At 33.3% G+C, this 19224-nt stretch overlaps 2 protein-coding genes across 3 annotated transcripts; one reads left to right on the top strand and one right to left on the bottom strand.

The window, feature by feature from the left end:
- Positions 1–5057: 5057 nt before the first annotated feature.
- Positions 5058–6204, bottom strand: LOC111505358 (MKI67 FHA domain-interacting nucleolar phosphoprotein-like). The gene is made up of 3 exons (XM_023160151.2): positions 6040–6204; positions 5690–5972; positions 5058–5626 (listed from the first exon to the last, which is right to left on the bottom strand). The coding sequence occupies exons 1-3, from the start codon at positions 6133–6135 to the stop codon at positions 5376–5378; spliced, it is 630 nt and encodes a 209-aa protein (XP_023015919.2). The 5' UTR covers positions 6136–6204; the 3' UTR covers positions 5058–5375.
- A 1104-nt stretch (positions 6205–7308) lies between these two features.
- On the top strand, positions 7309–19085 carry Tsp97E (Tetraspanin 97E). 2 transcript variants are annotated; one of them, XM_023160150.2, is made up of 6 exons: positions 7309–7470; positions 7529–7696; positions 8165–8380; positions 10437–10565; positions 14540–14636; positions 18614–19085. In XM_023160150.2, the coding sequence occupies exons 1-5, from the start codon at positions 7411–7413 to the stop codon at positions 14612–14614; spliced, it is 648 nt and encodes a 215-aa protein (XP_023015918.2). In that variant the 5' UTR covers positions 7309–7410; the 3' UTR covers positions 14615–14636; positions 18614–19085. The 2 variants fall into 2 exon arrangements, with proteins under 2 accessions (XP_023015918.2, XP_023015917.2); XM_023160149.2 differs by lacking the exon at positions 14540–14636.
- The last annotated feature ends 139 nt before the right edge of the window (positions 19086–19224 follow it).

Genomic DNA, 19224 nt, shown 5'->3' with positions numbered 1-19224 from the left:
TTTATGTGTTTTTGTCCTACCTTCGTGATTCGATAGTGGCATTTCTAATGAAAAGTTGTGTTAATTTCTTTGGGAAAATATCAAAACTGAGCATTAACAAGCAGCTTCTCACAGACTTTGACGTCAAAGGACCCTCTGTATTCAAACAAGAGCTGTAAAAATTAAAGGAGACTACAGTTGTCAGGACCAATGATATTCCTGAATTTTGAAGTTCATCTCTTCCCCTCCGTCCTTGAGAATAGTAATAACTATTGCTTTTGAAATGATCATTTTCATGCTATTATATTTTTTACTCAATACAGTTTGCAATTTGTTTTTCAGGACTTGTCTCTTTCATTTATTATTCATAGAGAAAAGCTATTTGTGAAATACTCATAAATGTACAAAAGTATCATCAAAGTAAACTCATATCTAATTAAAATCTCAAGGAAAGAGTCTAGTCGTTATACACTCTCAAAGGGTTTGAGATGGAATTTTTACTACTATCATCAGTGTCAGGAAAATTATTCAATCAAGTGAATATCACACGTTTGTATTTGTTTCACACCCAAAAATCCAGAAATTTCAGTAAACTTGTATTGAGTGAAAATTGAGTTTCATTTCTATTCTTACCCAGTATTGAATATACAGGCCGTTTTTTTGGGTGATCCCATTATTGCTAAGTCGGAAACAGAAAGACCTACACGGTCGTTTTAATAGGACAAAAGTTTCCTATTTTGGGGAACTACAATAAACTCTATTCAGATCAAGAATATCTGTGTTCTTTTTGAAATATTTACCAGAAACTGTTCTTTTTCTGACTATTGTCTTGAATGTGTCGTCCCAATTCAAAGTTGAAGGGACTGTATATCACCTTTCGCTAAAAACTGTTTTTATAAATTTGCTCTCTGAGATAAGGTCACTGATCATGAAGGATTGGATGTCCCTCTTTTGGTTGGAAGTTTTTTTACACTTGTGTTTGTGGAGTTGGTGCAACAGCTTATGTATGTTTTCTTCATTGATTGTGTCTGGAATTCTAGTTAGAAATAGCCAAATTTTCTTTTCATTGTCATCCTTTCCATAGAAATGATCGTCTCCATTTCCTGCCATGCCTCTACTCAAACGTCTTGTTACTTTCATGTCTTTTTCTATGTTAAATTAATTTTTTGTATAGTTGTGGCTTTGAGAAGATTATCAGAAATTTGTCTATCAATGTTTCGTGGTGCATTTCATTAGTTTGGACTTTCATTGTCTAATCACAATAATAATCTTTATTTCATCCACAAAATTCATACACAAATGTAAACAATAGAAATTACTTACATCCTGCAAGAAATATATCGGACTAGTCAGCTACATAAAAAAGTAATACAAAAGACAAATGTAAAGTTTTGTCATAACACATTAAAATGTATAGAATGTATAAAGTAAATAAAATGTATACCAGTCACTATATTAATATGTAATCATCTTAGAATTTAAGGAATTCATCCACCGTGTAGAACATATTGCTGTAGAGAAACGAATGCAAATCAGATTTTAACCTCATTTTACTGCTATTGGTATCAATAAAAGTTTTTATTTTATTGAACAATTTTATGCCAATATAATTTGGTGAGCTTTTGCCCGTCGATAATCTTGAAAATAATTCATGAATGTTATCATTTTGACGTGTATTATGTCCATGATTGTCACTATTCGTGACAAACATAAATTCATTTTCTTTCACATACATTATCAAGGCATGGAAGTGTCAGAACTTGAATCTTATGGAATAGAGGTTTACAGGTTTCTCGTGGATGAGCTCTGAAAATTTCTCTCAATACTTTTTTCTGTGAAATGAATGCCTCACCAACTGTGCTGAAGAACCCTAGAACAAGCCATACTGCAATACTGATTGCGCCAATCCAAAATAAATTAACCTTAAGACTTCAATAGAGACAGATTTTTTATTATATATGAGATGGTGCTTAGCTTTGAACATACTTACATGCGGTTCCCACGTCATTTTTATGTCTAGAGTTAGACCAAGAAATTTCATGCTTTCCTTGCTGTGGACTGAACTCCCATTCAGACGTAAGTATAAATCAGTCGTGACATTCTTCGGTAAGAATTGCATATAATGTGTTTTGGCTGCATTTAATGCAAGGCCATCGTCACTGCAATAATTATTTAGTTGTGCCGATACTATGTTACTATCAGTAGGTAGTTACAGGTTACCGAATGTACAGCTTTTAGGAGATAGTGAAATGATTCTATTTATGCATAACTTTCTATTTTATTAAAATTATACTAATATTTATGTGTTTTTGTCCTACCTTCGTGATTCGATAGTGGCATTTCTAATGAAAAGTTGTGTTAATTTCTTTGGGAAAATATCAAAACTGAGCATTAACAAGAAGCTTCTCACAAACTTTGACGTCAAAGGACTGTCTGTATTCAAACAAGAGCTGTAAAAATTAAAGGAGACTACAGTTGTCGGGACCAATGATATTCATCTCTTCTCCTCCGTCCTTGAGAATAGTAATAACTATTGCTTTTGAAATGATCATTTTCATGCTATTATATTTTTTACTTAATACAGTTTGCAATTTGTTTTTCAGGACTTGTCTCTTTCATTTATTATTCATAGAGAAAAGCTATTCGTTAAATACTCATAAATGTACAAAATTATTATCAAAGTAAACTCATATCTAATTAAAATCTCAAGGAAAGAGTCTTGTCGTTATACACTCTCAAAGGGTTTGAGATGGAATTTTTACTACCATCATCAGTGTCAGGAAAATTATTCAATCAAGTGAATATCACACGTTTGTATTTATTTCACACCCAAAAAACCAGAAATTTCAGTAAACTTGTTTTGAGTGAAAATTGAGTTTCATTTCTATTCTTACCCAGTATTGAATATACAGGCCGTTTTTTGGGTGATCCCATTATTGCTAAGTTTCCTATTTTGGGGAACTACAATAAACTCTATTCAGATCAAGAATATCTGTGTTCTTTTTGAAATATTTACCAGAAACTGTTCTTTTTCTGGCTATTGTCTTGAATGTGTCGACCCAATTCAAAGTTGAAGGGACTGTATATCACCTTTCGCTAAAAACTGTTTTTATAAATTTGCTCTCTGAGATAAGGTCACTGATCATGAAGGATTGGATGTCCCTCTTTTGGTTGGTAGTTTTTTTACACTTGTGTTTGTGGAGTTGGTGCAACAGCTTATGTATGTTTTCATGTTTTCTTCATTAATTGTGTCTGGAATTCTAGTTAGGAATAGCCAAATTTTCTTTTCATTGTCATTCTTTCCATAGAAATGATCGTCTCCATTTCCTGCCATGCCTCTACTCAAACGTCTTGTTACTTTCATGTCTTTTTCTATGTTAAATTAATTTTTTGTATAGTTGTGGCTTTGAGAAGATTATCAGAAATTTGTCTATCAATAGTTTCTGAGTCCCGCTGTATTTTGAACACTTGTGATATTTGATATTTGGCGTTTGTTTAAAGGTGGTTTACAATGTTTCGTGGTGCATTTCATTAGTTTGGACTTTCATTGTCTAATCACAATAATAATCTTTATTTCATCCACAACATTCATACACAAATGTAAATAATAGAAATTACTTACATCCTGCAAGAAATATATCGGACTAGTCAGCTACATAAAAAAGTAATACAAAAGACAAATGTAAAGTTTTGTCATAACACATTAAAATGTATAGAATGTATAAAGTAAATAAAATGTATACCAGTCACTATATTAATATGTAATCATCTTAGAATTTAAGGAATTCATCCACCGTGTAGAACATATTGCTGTAGAGAAACGAATGCAAATCAGATTTTAACCTCATTTTACTGCTATTGGTATCAATAAAAGTTTTTATTTTATTGAACAATTTTATGCCAATATAATTTGGTGAGCTTTTGCCCGTCGATAATCTTGAAAATAATTCATGAATGTTATCATTTTGACGTGTATTATGTCCATGATTGTCACTATTCGTGACAAACATAAATTCATTTTCTTTCACATACATTATCAAGGCATGGAAGTGTCAGAACTTGAATCTTATGGAATAGAGGTTTACAGGTTTCTCGTGGATGAGCTCTGAAAATTTCTCTCAATACTTTTTTCTGTGAAATGAATGCCTCACCAACTGTGCTGAAGAACCCTAGAACAAGCCATACTGCAATACTGATTGCGCCAATCCAAAATAAATTAACCTTAAGACTTCAATAGAGACAGATTTTTTATTATATATGAGATGGTGCTTAGCTTTGAACATACTTACATGCGGTTCCCACGTCATTTTTATGTCTAGAGTTAGACCAAGAAATTTCATGCTTTCCTTGCTGTGGACTGAACTCCCATTCAGACGTAAGTATAAATCAGTCGTGACATTCTTCGGTAAGAATTGCATATAATGTGTTTTGGCTGCATTTAATGCAAGGCCATCGTCACTGCAATAATTATTTAGTTGTGCCGATACTATGTTACTATCAGTAGGTAGGTCTAAAGTGCGTGGGTCTATTCGACCCTCCACCGCAACCCATAAGGGTTTATTGTGGCTCACACCTATTCACACTTGGCCAAATAAACCCAGCTTCTTAACGAAGCCGATTAGTTTGTATGGTGAGTTACTATCAGTAACTAGGTTCTCTAAATTTTTGTTAGACATGAGAAAATTTGTGTCATCGGCATATAATATTATACGATTAGAGGCAGTACACGTGCAAGATATATCATTGACGAAGATAATATGATATAAATTGATTTGAAATCCCTGAAAGAATCTGTAGAATAAATTAAAAGATTTGCGGTGTTCTCTTCTTCAACTATGTTGTTTTCTAACAGAAAACTACATGTGATGCACAACTTTTGTGGTACACTTTGTCACATTTTATAATTTCAATTTTCAGTACATTTTTCTTACACTAATCACAGAGATCTTTACTTACGTCTGTTTTTCCGGTCACTTGTCAATTTTTTGTAAGAATTTGCAATTCTTTCAAAGACTATTTGATGTCAGAGGTAAGCACCTGATCAGTGAACGTTCCTTCCCCATGAAAAAATAATATACTTAAAAACAAAAAGGATATATTACAAATGTATATGATAGGACTAACTGAACTTGATGAAAATTCATTGAAATGTATTCAAATAACACACTTCAATGTGAGAGTTTTAGTTGAAAGTTTACAATACAGCAACACGTGTTTTGCTCTACAATAGCACCTTCATGAGTCACAATACAGAGTATTCTGACGCCCAAAGATGCTACTGTATAGCGAAACACATGTTGCGGTTTTGTAAACTTTCACGTGTAAATCTCACATTGAATACGTCACAAATTTATAATCCTAGGACACCTTTCTGTGGTTGGGGGCGCCATCAGATGTTATGTCTTCTTTTTCTTGGTTAGGTCTGTAGGTTTAAAAGTCGTTTTAATACCTAAATCCTGCAACCTCTTCAACTTTTTATTCAGTTTGGACAATCTTGAACTACTTCTCCGCAACTGAACTTTTTCGTCAACTTTGAGGTTGGCCTCATATTGTTTGGAACGTCTCACCTTTGAAGAATATCTTGTTGGAGTACAACTTTTACCAACAAATAAGCATTTTGGTCGCTTCTCGAAAGGTATATACTCAGCTGCAAAATTCAAATTGAATTAACTCAATACAAAAAAAAAACTAATGAAAAGCATTAACTTACTAGTTATCCTTTTTTTGAACATTAAATAGTTGTTCATGGTTTCTGCTGCAATTTTAGCAACATCTGGATTAGAAAACTCGACGTAACCAAAACCTTTGCTATTTCCTGTTCTTTTGGATCGGCAAACCTTAACGTTTGTAACGTTCCCGAATTGTTGAAAATACTTCTTCATTTCATTTTCATAAAATCCATGAGGTAGGTGAGAAATAAACAACAAACCTCTCTTCTGCTCTGCAGTCACTTTTTGTATTTTTCGCTCTTCTCTAATAGATACTGACCCATCCTAAAATACAGGAATAATAAAGATTATTCAAGAATTTTTATTTTGGATTTTGAAAATGTCAAAATACCTCAATTAGTTTCTTCAGCTTTTTGGTCTGTTTAGATACTTTTTTCTGCTTACTCGTATCTAAAGAAAGAGTTTCTGCGCTTTTTATTTTAGCCATTTTTTCAAATTATAATTCAATTATCTATCAATCACACGTGGTTACAAATACTAAATGACAGATGAATTTGTTCTGCAGACGCATGCGTTCGCCAATCGCTAAACGCAAAATAAGGTTGTTCGTTTGATACAAAGCCGAGCGCACGGATTGCTCTAAAAGCTCGTCAGTTAACTCTGTTCTATGTTCGGTATTCACGAGAACTGACAGATTTCTTAGCTGTCATATTTTAAACAAGTTGGTTGAGTTTCAGATGTTTTTTGGAAAATTATTAAGTTTTGGTGAGATTTTTGACTCTTCTTTGTCTGCACATCACTGTTTTATGAAACTAGTTTATGACACATTCTCATTGACATAATAATGACTTCTTCAACGATGGTCATTCTTGAATAGTTCTAAAAAAAGTTTCATTCCGGAAAGGAAATTATAAGTTGGAGTATTGCTGTAGAAAAAACTTCATCAATTCAATTATATATTGAAGATTTTGTGATGACAAATAATACCTCAAATGTCATTCAAAAAGAATCGAGCGTTCTGCATCTGCTTCTTCGGAACCAGATTTTCAAAACCAAACATACCTATGGTGCCGCCACCATTATCACAGAACATAAAGTCTGTTCGATTATTCCGAAAGTCTGTTCGATTATTCCGATCCACTGTACGGGTACTCACGATCCTCGAAATTTAAAATAGATAATTACAGGGATTTCTTCATCAATTAACTAAATATCACTTCACTTCAAGTGAAAACAGTGTGCTGTCATGATTTTGAACATTTGGATTGATGGAAAACTTATAGTGGAGTTTGGTATTTTCATTTGATTTCCTTCCTCCTGCCTACGTCTTCTTTGAAAGAATGACATTTTCTAGAAGTGACTGAAACACGAGGGGGCACTGCTATAATAATCAAGTATAGAAATGATGATCAAAGTTGATATGAACCTCTGAACATCAAAGAAACCGCCGTACATGGCAATTCTCTATGATAAAATGTTCTTAGCAGCAACCCATAAACAAACCTTCGTCAGCATCATTGAGGGATTAAGGCGAGTTCTTGAATTATTCGAACGTTAATGCATTTTTATTGTTTGAAGAAATCCACCACAATTTTTCTGTAGAATTGAAGAACGCGCCTTTACAATTGAATTTCAAGAACTCGCCTTTTGAGCTATTAGTGTCAGTGTCAGTGTCAGTATCAGGATCAGTTGTCAGTGCCGGTTAATTTGTTTTCACTTATCTTTGCTGAATTTTTCAGATTCCTTATTTTATGAATTTACAATGTGTGGAGGATTTACCTGCTCGAAAAATGCCCTCATTGCTCTCAATGTTTTATATATCGTAAGAGAAAATATTTTTCTTCAATTCATTATTATATCTTTGATATAATTCCTTTTAGTTGGTCGCTTTTGTTTTGATTGGGGTTGCAGTTTATGGAAGTGCCGCATCAATAGTCTCGAATCTACCCATCGTAGGAGGGATTTTAGCATGCGGAATTATATTAATACTGATATCAGTATTGGGGTTACTTGGAGCAGTGAAACATCACCAAGTTATGCTATTTTTCGTATCCTTTCCATTACAGGAAGTAGTCAAAGGGTTATCATTCAATCAACCCACATTCATTAACCTAGTTGTTTTATTACATGTTCTGAATAACAATAGCTTAGTTGTTTTCTTGCCCGTTTGAAATGATGTCTTAAGAAGATTCGGATGTCACTTGTTTTTTGTCAAATTTAGAAAGGTGGAAAATATGGAAAATTTAATTGATTCTATGATAAAAAGAATAAATGAACATTCCCATATTAGTATACACTATTCTAGTCTACTTGAGAAATTGTGTTGTTTGAGGGGAAAATATACTCAATATTTTATTCGATTACTGACTAGAGACCTAATCTTGAGATGGTCCGATTCATAGTTTGTAAGTTATGAAATATGTATGGGAAAAAATTAACTACCAGTGAGTTACATCTAACAGACCCCATACTCGTCTAACAGACCAACATACTCATTTTCCTTAACTCTGTCATAGTATATGGTAATTCTCTTTCTGTTATTCCTCATCCAATTCTCCGTCGCTTGTGCTTGTCTTGGTGTTAACAGTGAACAACAAAATCAACTAGCAGAACAAGGATGGAAGCGAAGTAACAATGCCACAAGAGCAACGGTTCAAGAAGTTTTCGGCTGCTGCCAGTTTGATGGGAATGTGGATAAGCTATTTCATGGCCCTTCTTGTGATTCTGTGGAGGTAGTACTCATTTTAATGCATTCAGAAGTATAATGTACAGTGTCATCCCCAAAGTATGCACCATATGGAAATTTATTTATTAAGGGTTTTTCGACAAAAAGTTTTTCTTGATAAAAGTTTGTGCATCCCCTAAAACTAAACATGAACTAACAAGATACAGTAAAACTTACTTAATATACGAGATGCCTTCAAATATTTGATTTTGAGACAAGAGTAAAGTACTCTCATTTTGAAAAATCTCGGGAAATGTTATTTGGAAAAGTTGTTCATCAAAAAATACATCCAGATTTGAAGTCATAGCCATCTGAGTCAAATTTAATTTTTTAACCCATTTTTTTTTAAGATGGGGACTCCGGAAAAAAAAAATTGACAAAATGAAAAATAGCCAGCATCCTGTATACGACGGTTTATTTTAAATGCATGTAATATTACGAATTACACAACTATGGTGTCAACCACGGTAAATTTTTTTGAAGAGTAAAATAATTTTCAAAGTTTCTGGTACAAATTTGTTTTTATTTTTTGTTAACACTGAAAATTAGTCGAAATTGTAACAAGAACTTAATATTCAATAATAGTTATGACATATCCTGTATCATGTGAATGATCTTTCAAGGATGAATAAATTTATTATTATCATTATTGTTATTATCAAATCACAAAACATCAAAATGGTATTTTGGAACAACCTCATTGATTTTCTGGAGAATTATTTTGGACAAGGAAATCTCCAGAAAATCAATGAGTTTGTTCCGAAATACCTATTATATTTTGATGTTTTGTGATTCGATAGTATTGAATATTAAGTTCTCGGTATAATACTGTATAATTTTGAGTACTCTTCGGTGTTAATAAAAAATAAAAATAATTTTGCATCAAAAACTTCGAAAATTATTTCACTCTTCAAAAAAATTGACTGTTGTTAACACCATAGTTGTGTAATTGGTAATATGACATGCTTCTGAAATAAACTGTCGTATACAGGATGCTGTCTATTTATCGTTTTAGCAAATTTTTTTTGTAGTCCCCATTTAAACAAAATGGGTAAAAATAAAACTTCACTTGGATGGCCATGACTTCAAATCTAGGCGTATTTTTCTATGCTGAACAACTTTTCTAAATAACATTTTCCAAAATAAGGGTACTTTACCCTTGTCTCAAAATCAAATATTTGAAGGCTCGTATATTACATGTTTAGTTTTAGGGAATGCACAAACTTTTGTCAAGAATAATTTTCTGTCGAAAAACCCCTAATAAAAGAGTTTTCCATATGGTGCACACTTTGGGGATGACACTGTATACATAAAACATGTCGAAAGTAAATTAGTGTTTCTGATAGTCTTATAGTCTTTCAAATGAAGTAGGGGTTAATATTGTAGGTGTACTTATTTTGGAGTCTTTGAATCAATTTGAAAAAAATATGTGATCTCCCATAATATCAAACTGTATTTGTTTTCATTTTTAGTAGGAAATGTTGACAATTGAATCAATGATATTTAGAAAGCTTTTTTTCTATATCTCGCTCAATATTTTAATATGGTAAAAACTACATCTGTTGAAATGGATTTTGGAGCCCCAGCAAGTACTAAGTTGTTTTAAAAGTTTTGTCCGTTTTTATAAGTCTACTTTAAACTGTAATTTCTCAGTTATTACTCATTAAACTTAATTAAAATGAGCCCTATTTGAATCAGTGCACTTATGTCATCATAACACAAGTCGATTGGATCCGCCAGCATAAAAATTGGTTGCCCGGGATTCGATGAAGTCGACGAAGGCCACTTCAAACTGTAATATCTCAGTGCTTGAAAAAATGGTAGTCCGTTGGCGAGAGGTTTGGGGAGTATGGTGGACGAGACAGAACTCAAGCAGAAGTTCTAATGTGTAACTTTTCAGGAGTGTTTCATATTCACAATTTTAGTTATTTTTACAGTTTTCACCGAATTATTCTATGTCAATGAATATTTATTTATTTTATTACATGTGTATTCTATTTTGATACAAAAATCACAAATTTAAATTGTGTATTTTCCAGTTTTTATGTTTTTTTATTTTTTAGCAATCGTGCTGCAAGGACCCTAATATACCAAACTGTCAATGCCCGACTTGTATGACCAAATTACAGAATACTATAAATTATGCTTTTAAATTATGCGGTTGGATAGGTTTGTTCTTCAGTTTTTCAGAGGTGAGTAAAAAGTATTTTTTCAAATTTCAATTTCTTGAAAGAGTATCATCATAATTGTATTCTGTGTAGATAATGTAATTTCACGTATTAGGATTAGATTATGAACTAATGGCAGTGCCGGTATAATTGCATGTGATTAATTTCGTAAGGTAATAGTAGGTGCCATTCTCAATCTGCTGATCCATATTTACATTTTTCTATTCTTATCACAGATTAAATTAGTATTCTTTATCTGTTATATTAATCACAGTTCAATCAATCCTATCTGAATATGTTTACACAGTACAATGTTTATTTCTGATCAATATTTGATTTGTATGAGAAAAGTATATAATTTTATTAACTCATGTATCAAGTACTTGTGATGCTCTGTTTGGAACTTTTGGTATGGTAATAAATATTACTGGAGTCTTATCCCAAGACCAAACCGTTATGTTTTTCACCTCAACTCGCGTGATCATCTTCAAGAGGAAGAATAAACTAAATCTACGTACAATGTTGTTCATATTTATACCGTAGATACCTCTGCTAGGTACCTGCATCTCAATTGTCTTAAAATTAATTTCACAGTGTTGCCTGACCTACTAGTGAGGTAAATCTAATAACTAAAACTATTATTTCAACAAGCTATGTAGTAAACTAATGAATGATTTTTTTGCTGGAATCTTTTTGGCAACACTGTTTTTGACAGATCACGTGTGAATCGTGTCTTGTATCATTGTCAAACTTGTTCAGTTTGGTCTATAATTTTACCATAAATCAACTTATGAATGAACAACGCTTGCAAGCAAATTATTGAATTTTATTGTCAAAATTCACGTTCGGTGAAGAAAGTGCATCATGCACTTCTTCCAATTTATGGGCAGTTTCGTCGGCATACCGAGGGAGCTATTCGGAAGCTTGTGAGTAAATTTCAAACCCAGTTTACATTATTGGACATTAAACCACCAACGTAGAGTGAGGACCGAAAAAAATATTGCGGCTGTATCCGCCAGTGTTCGTGATGACCGTGAAATGTCGATTCGCCGCAGTTCACAGCAATTGGGCCTCTGTTAATCAACTACGTGGAAAATTTTGCGAAAGGATTTGGGTGTAAAACCTTATAAGATAGAGCTGGTACAAGAATTGAAGCCACACGACCTCCCACAACGTCTAACATTTGGTGAATAGGCGCTGGCAAAGTTGGAGGAAGATCCACATTTTTATCGAAAAATTGTGTTCATTGACGAGGCTCATTTCTGGTTGAATGGATACGTTAACAAGCAAAATTGCCGCATCTGGAGTGGATACCAACCATAAGCATTGCAAGAGCTACCAATGCATCCCGAAAAAGTCACTGTTTGGTGTGGATTATGGATCGGTGGCATCATCGGGCCGTACTTCTTCAAAGACGACAATGGCCGGAACGTTACTGTGATTATTGACGACTTTTTGTTACCCAAAATGAAGAATTGGACATGCCTGACATGTGGTTTCAACAAGACGGTGCCACATGTCACACATCACGCGAAACAATGGCCCAATTGAACAGTTTATCTCACGTTTGGGGCCAATTGGCCGCCTAGATCGTGTGATTTGACGCCTTTGGATTATTTCTTGTGGGGTCATGTTAAGGCTCATATCTACAGGGATAAACCAGCCACAACTGACGCTCTGGAAGCTAATATTGAAGCATTTATACGTGAAATACCGGTCGATATGTTAGAGAGAGTGTGTCAAAATTGGACCTTGCGCATGGGCCATCTAAAGCGAAGTCGCGGACAACATTTGCATGAAATCATCTTCAAACATTAAATTATATTGATCATTCTATCGATTCTAACAAAGATTTCATCATTTTTTCTAATTTTTTGTGTTGTTTTGAAAAACAAATCCTATACCTCTTGAAAAATCACCCTATATTAGGTATTGATCCACCATCGTTATTCATAATATTATCATGTTTACTTATTTCTACGATCTCGTAGGAATCTTGATGCCTGTTGTTATTAACTTGTCTAACTAATCTTGACAAACTAAAGTCTATGGAATGGTTTTGTTGCAAAACATGATGGGCGACTGCTGTTTTTTTCTGGTCTTCCATATTTCAGGTGTGCTAAGTGTTCATTATATCTTATTTTAATATTAAAATATAATTTTTTTTCATTCCATACACTTTTGTTCATTAAGATTAGTTACACAAGTCTCCTTAGGAGACTATGATTTATTATATTCAATCATTATATGATGTAAAGTTTTTATTTTCATGTTGTTTTATACCAAGAGTGTTTGTCGTTTGGGAAATGTTATGTATACAAGTCGCGGCAAGTGCAAGGGATTACTAACCTCACTTTCAGTTCCTCATGAAGGGCCAATAAAGACTCGAAAGCTAGAACAGAAAAAAAAGTTTACTTGATTTACCATCCCCTTATTAACTACATACTCGAAAATTATAAAAGATTCTTCTTTAAGTGAGACAGTCGTCGAACCACAGATCACAGAGCAATAATTATTTTTTTTAAACTTCCTGAAATGTTTCTGAAATTTGTTTATAGAATATAATAATTGTATCATGATTGAAATTTGATTTGTAATTATTCAGAATGAAGGCTGCTATTAGGTTGCTTCAAAAGTTTTGCCCGTTTTTATAGGTCTACTTTAAACTGTAATTTCTCAGTTATTACTCATTAAACTTAATTAAAATGAGCCCTATTTGAATCAGTGCACTTATGTCATCATAACACAAGTCGATTGAATCCGCCAGCATAAAAATTGGTTGCCCGGGATTCGATGAAGTCGACGAAGGCCGTTTTGCCTGGTCCTGATTGGCGAAGGTTCTGCCAGTGAGAAAAATCGTAGTCGGTTGGCAGGAAGTCTGGGAAGTATGGTTGGCGAGGCAGAACTTCTACGCTCAATTCGTTTAATTTTCGGACGATGGTGTGGGAAACGTCCGGACGGGCGTTGTCGTGGAGCAGAATCGGAACTCTTCTGCTGACCAGCGCCGGCTACTGCTGACGGAAACCAAAATACGGTCACTCTAGCTTGGGTACCCAGACATGAGGGTCACAAGGGCAATAAGGAGGCCGATGTTAATGCCCGTGAAAGCGCATCCAAGGCTATGATTGGCCCAGAACTCTTCTGCGGAGTAGCGAAAACATGTATGAAGACATCCATAAACTCATGGATACAAGCCGAATCGATAGATTGGTGGAATAAGCTCCCAGGAATGAGGCAGGCGAAAGAGTTCATGAAGAAACCATTGTCAGATTCACGGAAGACCTGCTAAACCACAACAGTAAGGTTGCAAAGGGTAGTGGTGGGTCTACTAACGGGACATAGCTGCAACATATGAGCAACATGGGTCTGACAGAAGAAACCCAATTCAGGTTCTGTCAAGAAGAGGAAGGAAGGAAGCGATAGCAAGGCTGAAACACGCAAGATGCGGAGAAATCAGAAGCTGCCAGCTATATGAAGGGATCAGTGTCAAAAAGGTTGCAGTGAATCAGACCATGGGCTAGATCCCCGACAATCTAATCTAATGCTGACGGAACTTCCGGTACATTTCGTCGATTTCCTCACAATGGGACTCTGCTGTGATAATTGGTTAATTTTTCGAGTTGTCACGGGAGCGCTTTGGTTCAATTTGAGAATAAAGAAAAATTGGTCGAAAATATCAAATTAAAATCAAATCAAATCAAACTTGTATTCATCCATTCCATAATTGTCATTTTTTACAGATTGTTACAGATAATATAGTAATATAATATAATATAATCCTGTACAGAGGTTACCTAAGCATAAATGCTTGTGGTGCATATCTCTGTACAAGGAAAACAAAAAAAAAAAAAAAACTCAATATCATCAAATTTGACACATGACATTAAAACATACAAAACTTTTAAAACAACCTAATATATTGTATGGAAAGTGGTAAATTTGAGATATTGTATATCTTTTCTGTACATATTCATGAAGGTTGTGGTTGCATGTTTCAGTTCATGGGAGTGCTATTAACAGTGCGTTACCGTAACCAGAAAGATCCTCGAGCTAACCCGAGTGCTTTTCTATAGTGCAGCAATTCTTTACAAATGGGTGGGTTTTTATAATCACTTATTATAGTTGCTCATGGTGGATCTTTCCATTGGTAATTGAAATTCCTATATTTCTGTAGAGCGATAATGGAAAAATCTATCATTCTTGTGAATACGAGGGTTGCCTTCTATATTTCGGGATTAGAGAACAAAAACAAATGTGAATCATCGAAAATCACTCTAGTGTTTTTCAAAATATTCCCCATGAAGATGTATACACTTTTGCATGCGTTTGAACCAATCGTCGAAGCACTTTTGCCACTCTGATTGAGGTATATCCAAAACATGCATTCTGAAAGCAGCAACCGCTTCTTCAGGTGTCGAAAAACGGTGAACTCTCAGTTTGTTTTTTACGTGCGGGAATAAAAAGAAGTCATTCGGTGTCAAGTCAAGACTATACGGCGTGTGACTCATCAAATCGATGTTTTGGGTGCTCAAAAATGCAGTTGTTTGAGCCGATGTGTGAGAGCTAGCATTGTCGTGGTGAAGAGTGCTCCGTCTTCGGCGGTTGGTTTTTTTGATTTCTTGCAAGACAACTGGCAAACAAATGCTTGTGTACCACTCAGAATTGACTGTTCTGCATTGTTCTAGTGGTACGGTTGCGACATGTCCAGTTTTTCTGAGAAAACACTCGACCATTTGCTTGGAAGTGCTTCGTGCGTGAACAACTTTTGTTGGATTTGGCTCATCTTGAAACACCCATACAGTCGACTGCTGTTTACTTTCGGGCTCATACGCGTAAATCCACGATTCATCACCTGTCACGATGTCATAGACGTGTTTCGAAGCACCGCGATTGGATTTTTAGAGCATTTCCTTCGACCAATCGACACGAGCATTTTTTTGAGCGATTGAAAAATTGTGTGGGATCCAACGCGAACAAATGTTTTTGACAGTCAAATGTTTATGCAATATTGAGTGTATGTTGGTCCCACTAATGCCTAAGGTTGTCTCAATCTCACGATCTTGCAATATTAGTTTGCGCACAGCATCTATGGTTTTTGGAACAACAACTGATTTTGAATGACCTTCACGAAATTCGTCTTGTAGTCTGGTTCACATGTACTCGATTTAGCTGTTTTTGGTGACATTTTTCAGCCCTGTCCAAAAATTACGACCAAGGTGTCATTCGATTCGTATTTTTGCCTGGAAAGTTTAAGGATAGGTCCGAAAACGCGCCGATAAAAATTACAAAAATTATAAACAATTAAGTAAAAAAAAATGGGGCTTTAGTTTTTTCTTGATATCTAGGAAAATTTTCGAAATTTTGGAAATTTGAAAAGATCAATGAATTTGCGAAAAAAAGTCCCGACTTCCGAAACTGTATCTCGATTATTTATAATTTTTACAGAGCCCTGAAAATAGAGCCAAAAGCGGGTAGTCTGGCTTCCGCGCGCCTTTCGTCACTCTGACATAAAAAAATTATTTAAACATATTAAATGTAAATATTAAGGAATGAAAAAATTCATGTAATGTTGGGATACATCAATAAACAATAATCCGCAGTCAAAAAATTTGTATCCCAATTTTAACGTTAATTATAAATTTGTTAATTAATAACTTTTTCTGAATTGAAAGTTAATATAAAAATCCCTATAATTATTAAACTAAAACACTGGCATTTTTTCCTTTGGTGAAGTTATCCTTAATAGACAAAAATTGCCAAAATAAAAAAATTGTTATTTTCTATTTCTTTATTAACAATTGAAAATTATAATTTTATCAAAAATACATTACATATTTTTTTTATTGTTTCAATGTCTCATGGCTTAAAACTAATTAATAATATTTTTTTCAATTTTTCACAGCTATTGTTAATAAATTTATTGTAAACAAATACATTGTTTATAAGCAATTCGAAAACTTTTTTTTTGCATTATGTTAATGGAAAAAAATCATGATTTTTAGAAAGAAAATTGTTTTTTAAAAAAATTTCTTTCTTGCTAAATAATGCGTTTGTTAATTAACAATCGTTTTTTGCAACTAAATATTAAAATTAAGGAACCGTTTTTTTTCAAATCATAAATTCTATTGTTCTTTAAGGTTTTGAAAAAACTGTTTTCTTATTGTTTATTTAAAAAAAATTGTTATAAATAAAATATTATTTTTTCAATACTTTGTTCTATAATAAAATCAACTATGTGTTTTTTTTTAATTTATTCTATTTTTTATAAAACTCAATATTGTGATATTGAAAAAAAAACACAGTTACTTTTATTATAGAACAAAGTATTGAAAAAAAAATAAATAAAAAATAATTTGTTTATAACAATTTTTTTTAAATAAACAATTGAAAAAAGAATTAAAAAAAAGGTTTTTCAAAACCTTAAAGAACAATAGAATTTATGATTTAAAAAAAACGGTTCCTATATTTTAATATGTAGTTGCAAAAAACGATTGTTAATTAACAAACGCATTTTTTAGCAACAAAGAATTTTTTTTTTAGAAACCTGTTTTTTAAATCATGAATTTTCTCAATTAACATAATGCAAAAAAAAATTCGAATTGCTTATAAACAATGTATTTGTTTATAATAAATTTATTAACAATAGCTGTAAAAAAAAATATGAATTAGTTTTTAGCCATGAGACATTGAAACAATAAAAAATTAAAAAAAAATTGTAATGTATTTTTTATAAAATTATAATTTTCAACTGTTAATGAAAAAATAGAAAATAATAATTTTTTTATTTTGGCAACGGTAATCTATTTTTTTGCCTATTGATAACTTCACCAAAGGAAAAAATGCCAGGGTTTAAGTTCAATAATTATAGAGATTTTTATATCAACTTTCAATTCAGAAAGTTATTAATTAACAAATTTATAATTAACGTTAAAATTTGGATAACAATTTTTTGACTGCGGATTATTGTTTATTGATGTATCCCAACATTACATAACTTTTTTCATTCCTTAATATTTACATTTAATATGTTTTAATAATTTTTTTTGTTTTTATGTCAGAGTGACGAAAGGCGCGCGGAAGCCAGACTACCCAGTTTTGGCTCTATTTTCAGGGCTCTGTAAAAATTATGAATAATCGAGATACAGTTTCGGGAGTCGGGACTTTTTTTACGCAAATTCATTGATCTTTTCAAATCTTTTTTCAAATATCCAAAATTTCGAAAATTTTCCGAGATATTAAGAAAAAACTAAAGCCCCATTTTTTTTTTCACTTAATTGTTTATAACTTTTGTAATTTTTATCGGCGCGTTTTCGGACCTTCCCTTAAACTTTCTAGGCAAAAATACGAATCGAATGACACCTTGGTCGTAATTTTTGGACAGGGCTGAAAAATGTTACAAAAAAAAGTACATGTGAACTAGACTATTGGGGTGAACTACGACCACGATTTAATTCACCATACCATCGATAAACACTGGTCCTTGGTAGAGCTTCATCGCCAAAAATTGAATTAAGATCATCCATGCACTGTTGCTGAGTTAATCCACGTCGAAAGTTGTGAAAAATAATCGCACGAAAATGTTCACGACTTGATTCCGTTTTTGGGCCGAGATGAATCTTTTAAGTCACTGTAAACAACACAAATAGCGCGCGTATGTCGTAACGTTCTGAGTACATAAAAGCTCAAAAATGTCCAACTTTACGAAAGAGCTGTCAGTTGTCAGATTGCAACAGTAGGGTTGCAATCCCGAAACATAAAAGGCAACCCTCGTATGGAGAAATATTAATGAATTGCATGTGATTTGGATTTATTTAACTACAATAGACACCAGCATGGTTTTTGGTATTTTGGTATTTGGTGTTTTGGCATTTTCTAATTATCTAGTACTTCATTTGGCAATTCAGGGCCTGAAGAATCCGTTGTGTGCCGAAACACAACGGAAAATCTCACAATAAAGTGTTTTTTGAATATGTTTCCATGTATTACACCAGAGCTAGAGGATGAACTCCATAGAATCAAAAACACATGCTACTTTAATTTTCCCACTTGTTGATGAACCATCATTTTTATAGATAGCTGGTGTCGTTCTGGTGAGGCGTTATCGTAACCTGTCGGATCCGGAAGAAAGAAGGGCCACAGCTGTGTTTCCTCGTCACAACTTTACCTATTGATCTAGTCAACTACGAAAACATTTAGTTTATATTTTGCCATACCAAAGATTACTTTCTCTTCCTGAATATTCCTGTGTAATATATTTGTAAGCGTGGGTTTACAAGATGTTTGCGTGATACGATGATAGATACGGCTATCATGAAGTTGTTTGTAGTTGTCTTTACGCTAAATGAACAGACATTCCAATCATGACTTATATTTTTACAGAATATAGTAGGAAAACGCTTCAGTAAATTGGTGTGCCCTGGTTTCAAGTTTCGAAGTTGTGTGTTTTTCGTTATTAATATAATCTACTCTGAAATCATCTATTCGTGATATCTAATTACTTTGAACAAACTCTACAGTATTAACATTAAAGTTCTAGGCATTGCAGTCATTTTAGTTCTTATGTTTATCTCAAAGTATCACTTGAGCTTTGTCACTTATAGGTCACTGTATAGTTTGAAATTTAATTGTCAAGTTACTCATATTAGTCAGTGGGCTATGCTTGAAGATAGGCAGTAAACAAATC

Source organism: Leptinotarsa decemlineata, unplaced genomic scaffold (assembly GCF_025532065.1).
Source record: "Leptinotarsa decemlineata unplaced genomic scaffold, Ldec_3_MD MMD2_tig00026330_RagTag_RagTag, whole genome shotgun sequence".
In the NCBI taxonomy this organism is placed as follows: domain Eukaryota; kingdom Metazoa; phylum Arthropoda; class Insecta; order Coleoptera; family Chrysomelidae; genus Leptinotarsa; species Leptinotarsa decemlineata.
Note: the sequence above shows the minus strand (reverse complement) of the source record. Positions and strands in the feature narration are given on the sequence as shown.